The sequence below is a fragment of the Camellia sinensis genome, chromosome 10, assembly GCF_055761805.1.
Source record: "Camellia sinensis isolate YWXY chromosome 10, ASM5576180v1, whole genome shotgun sequence".
NCBI classification, from domain to species: domain Eukaryota; kingdom Viridiplantae; phylum Streptophyta; class Magnoliopsida; order Ericales; family Theaceae; genus Camellia; species Camellia sinensis.
The window spans coordinates 3,733,817-3,738,497 of NC_138970.1; the positions used below are offsets into that span (position 1 = coordinate 3,733,817).

Here is a 4,681-nt window from a genome sequence, read left to right on the forward strand (position 1 = left end):
GAGGACGCTGTCAGGGGTCTTTTACGATACTTTGAAGAACCCGATGTGGTTCAAAGCAATAGACCTCTCCAGACCGGGCAATAAGGGGGTCTACAAGATACAATGCCTATTCAACTACAACCACCGGAAAGCATTGGGAATCCGGACATTTACAGCAACAATGTATACATGGCTGACTTCCAGTGGTCGCAGAAGCCTGTCGGAGACTGTATTTACCCAGTTTATTGCACACAGGATGACGATCAAATTATCCAACTTTGGGATTATTAGCCCTGTAAATTATTGTCTCGCACTGACCATTGTACTCGACGAGCTTTCATATTATGTAAAAGATTGGCGATAGGATAATATTTATGTAAATTTTTATGATTAAATAAAAATGCAAGTTTATTGAATTTATGTGTCTTAATAAATTCGATTTCTGAGCAGGTTTAAGCTGGATAAATGGGCTGTAATTGGTAAACAGACCAACGGCCCAATTACAACAATGAGGCCCATTTAATGTTTATTAAGAAGAATTAAAATAGGCCCAGACATATCGCACAGCAGCCCATTAGAGATAGGCCCATCAGTAAGCAACGCGGCCCATTAAACATAGGCCCATCCAAACTATGAAAGAAGTGGACACTAAATACAAGGCCCAAATTTTATTACGCATAAAACAATTACAAAATAATAATTTACAATTTTTTTGTATTATCTAAATGTCCAGAACCAGAACGCACGGGCTGATTTTCTGAAGGCGCGGTGATGTAGCAGACATCAGCGACGGAATATATGTCCGACGTCGCTTGGGTTTCTAGTTCGGAAACCGCTTTCATACCGGCGAATAGAGCATCTTCTTGCCGTTGTAAGGCGTTGATGAGCCAGATTAAACTTTCGGCGTTGTTTTCGCCGACGACCAGCAAGGACCAGTGCAGGAGTAATAGATCTGGCTCGTATTTTAAAATCAACCGCCGAAATTGGCCTAGATCTCCGCTATCCATTTGCAAAATAATTCAAACTCCCCCAATTATTTTGGCTTATATAATTTCCCGCCTGCGCTTGCCTTTTTAGATTTTTAATCCTGGCCGCAGATCGGGGAGCGGCACTTGCTTTTTTAGATTTTTAATCCTGGCCGCAGATCTGGGTGCGGAGTGGAGACACTAGCCGACAACACGCCACAAAATGCGGAAGGGAGCACCAATCCGGGGACGACACGTGGCGCGGGGGGACCGTCCCAGGTAATATTAGTGGGACGCTCCGGGGCACCTATATAACTCACTCCCTAACTCTCTTCCAGCAGTAAAGTTTTTCAGAGAGTGACTTGCGTCATCCAAGAGAGTAAGTGACGTCATCAAGAATGAGTTATGGCATCAATGCGACGTCGTTTTAGAGTCCAAAACAAGAACATCTTCCTCACATATGCCCGATGTTCTATACCTAAAGAGAGATTGTTAGAGAAAATTAGAGAGCTGTTCACAACCAGGCCACCAAATTATGTGAGGGTTGCACATGAATTACACGAGGACGGGCAACCACACCTCCATGCCCTTGTTCAATTTCCATACCATTTTCAGACACAGAATGAACGGTTCTTCGACGTTACTCACGATCGAACCAGTCGCCATTTCCATCCGAATGTACAAGGGGCATATAACCAACAGAATGTGCTAGAATACATCTCCAAACACGGGGATTACACGGAATGAGGTGAATTCCGTGAGAGGAGCCGCTGCGCTAACCAGAATAACAAAGACTATATATCGGGATGCACTTGCAGCCGACACCAAGGACGAAGCACTAGCAGTGGTACGAAATGGCGACCCAAAATGTTTCTGGTTAAATTATGACAAGCTGTCATCAAATTATGACCGGATTTCATTTAATCCACCATTGCCATATGTTCATCCATTTAAAGACACAGTATGGGTCGTTCCAATAGCAATACAGCATGGGTTGCAGACAATATAAGAGACGAAGCCCAAAGACCGCATAGGCCCAAGTGCATTAGAATTGAAGGCCCATCTAGAATTGGGAAAACATGTTGGGCCCGGTCTTTGGGACCACATAATTATTATTCTGGCCACATCGACCTGAGGGACCACAAGAACGACGCTTTTTACAACATAATCGATGATGTGGCCCCACAATATTTGAAACATTGGCGCGAGTTTATTGGAGCGCAACGGGATTTTTTTTCAAATTGTAAATATGCCCGCCCAAAGAAAATAACGGGCGGGATTCCAAGTACTATATTATGCAACCCCGGAGCCAACTCCAGTTACAAAGAGTTTTTGGAAAAACATGAACACGCCGGGCTCAAAGCGTGGACGTACCGAAACGCAGAATTCTATACAGTCAACGAGCCCCTGTTCGCCAGAACCAGTCAAGAAGTGGCATCGTAATGCCAAGAAGAAGGCCAAACGCAAGAAGATATTCCACTTCCAAAGCGGCTGTTCGATATTCCATACGAACGGATGCGTCGAACCACATACACTGGAGAGAGAGGACGCTGTCAGGGTCTTTTACGATACTTTGAAGAACCCGATGTGGTTCAAAGCAATAGACCTCTCCAGACCGGGCAATCAGGGGATCTACAAGATACAATGCCTATTCAACTACAACCTCCGGAAAGCATTGGGAATCCGAACGTTTACAGAACCAATGTATACATGGCTAACTTCCAGTGGTCGCAGAAGCCTGTCGGAGACTGTATTTACCCAGCTTATTGCACGCAGGATGATGATCAAATTATCCAACTTTGGGATTATTAGCCCTGTAAATTATTGTCTCGCACTGACCATTGTACTCGACAAGCTTTCATATTATGTAAAAGATTGCCGATGGGATAATATTTATGTAAATTTTTATGATTAAATAAAAATGCAAGTTTATTGAATTTATGTGTCTTAATAAATTCGATTTCTGAGCAGGTTTAAGCTGGATAAATGGGCTGTAATTGGTAAACAGACCAACGGCCCAATTACAACAATGAGGCCCATTTAATGTTTATTAAGAAGAATTAAAATAGGCCCAGACATATCGCACAGCAGCCCATTAGAGATAGGCCCATTAGTAAGCAATGCGGCCCATTAAACATAGGCCCATCCAAACTATGAAAGGAGTGGACACTAAATACAAGGCCCAAATTTTATTACGCATAAAACAGTTACAAAATAATAATTTACAATTTTTTTGTATTATCTAAATGTCCAGAACCAGAACGCCCAAGCCCAACATGTTTTCCCAATTCTAGATGGGCCTTCAATTATAATGCTCTTGGGCCTATGCGGTCTTTGGGCTTCGTCTCTTATATTGTCTGCAACCCATTGCTGTATTGCTGTTGGAACGACCCATACTGTGTCTGTAAATGGATGAACATACGGCAATGGTGGATTAAATGAAATCCGGTCATAATTTGATGACAACTTGTCATAATTTAACCAGAAACATTTTGGGTCGCCATTTCGTACCACTGCTAGTGCTTCGTCCTTGGTGCCGGCTGCAAGTGCATCCCGACATATATTGTCTTTGTTATTCTGGTTAACGCAGCGGCTCCTCTCACGGAATTCACCCCATTCCGTGTAATCCCCGTGTTTGGAGATGTATTCCAGCACATTCTGTTGGTTGTATGCCCCTTGTACATTCGGATGGAAATGGCAACTGGTTCGATCGTGAGTAACGTCGAAGAACCGTTCATTCTGTGTCTGAAAACGGTATGGAAATTGAACAAGGGCATGGAGGTGTGGTTGCCCGTCCTCATGTAATTCATGTGCAACCCTCACATAATTTGGTGGCCTAGTTCCTTCGCACTTGCCTTAGCCATGTCCTGAAACCTCTTCTTCTCATCACAGCGGAGTTCCTTCCACCTTTCCTCAATATCCTTTCAGCTCTGTAAGTGTTACACCAACGTGATGCACATACAGGACAAATAAGAACTGTAAGTCCAAAATAATTGTCACCACAAGTTGTATCACTCACAATGTGTACACATTTTGTGGTATTTACATATGATTGCACATACAAATTACTATTTCGCACACATTTGAAATAAAAACGGACATGGACTTTTACAAATAATCAGAGTTTATAAGAACATGCAATATGGTGTCTATGACTGCTGGAAATCGGTGAATGCGACACAATAGAAGCACATGACTAGTGTGCGCATGGAATAGAAGTTCATACTTTGCTATCACAGCAGTCACATGTTTCCATCACTGTACCCTACTTAGTACATGTCTGCACACTAACCATTTTCTGTTCTGGGTTGTCTGCTTCTCTTCTTTCCTTGAATTGTTGCTGGCTGCAACCATTGTGAATTTCGGCGTAAGTATATGTTACATATGGATAGATATATATACATTTATGTACACAAATCGCAACCATTGACATTTAGGGACCAATTTGTCACACAAACAAATTTGGTCCCAACTACAAAATAATGCATCAGTAATGTCCAATTTTCGTTACTAAAAAAATAATAACCACATGATTTCTACAACAACAATTAGGTTTGTAAGAAATTATTTTGGCCCTTATTTATGGGCTCTAAAATCTTAATTTATTGTCAGTACAAAGTGAAATTTGCACAGGTGCAAACTATGAGTACAAAATATGTAATGCACAATTGTGCAAAAATACGGTCAGCCATTTCTGACGAGAGGGATTCATACTGTGAGCCGCTTTCAAGGACACG

The 4,681-nt window shown here is 42.1% G+C and overlaps 1 protein-coding gene across 1 annotated transcript; it reads right to left on the reverse strand.

The window, feature by feature from the left end:
• Positions 1–3,182: 3,182 nt before the first annotated feature.
• On the reverse strand, positions 3,183–4,298 carry LOC145801533 (uncharacterized). Its single transcript, XM_082893301.1, has 3 exons — positions 4,237–4,298; positions 3,800–3,851; positions 3,183–3,689 (listed from the first exon to the last, which is right to left on the reverse strand). Exons 1-3 carry the CDS (start codon positions 4,296–4,298, stop codon positions 3,183–3,185), a joined length of 621 nt encoding a protein of 206 aa, XP_082749427.1.
• Between the last annotated feature and the right edge of the window lie 383 nt (positions 4,299–4,681).

What these genes read in the sequence shown, in the direction of transcription:
- LOC145801533 (XM_082893301.1), bottom strand. Translation starts at nt 4,298, where the DNA reads ATGGTTGCAGCCAGCAACAATTCAAGGAAAGAAGAGAAGCAGACAACC. An exon ending in ACAACCCAGAACAGAAAATG is followed by an intron (nt 3,852 to 4,236) that starts GTTAGTGTGCAG and finishes TATTGAGGAAAG; the next exon opens with GTGGAAGGAACTCCGCTGTG. An exon ending in GGTTTCAGGACATGGCTAAG is followed by an intron (nt 3,690 to 3,799) that starts GCAAGTGCGAAG and finishes TACCGTTTTCAG; the next exon opens with ACACAGAATGAACGGTTCTT.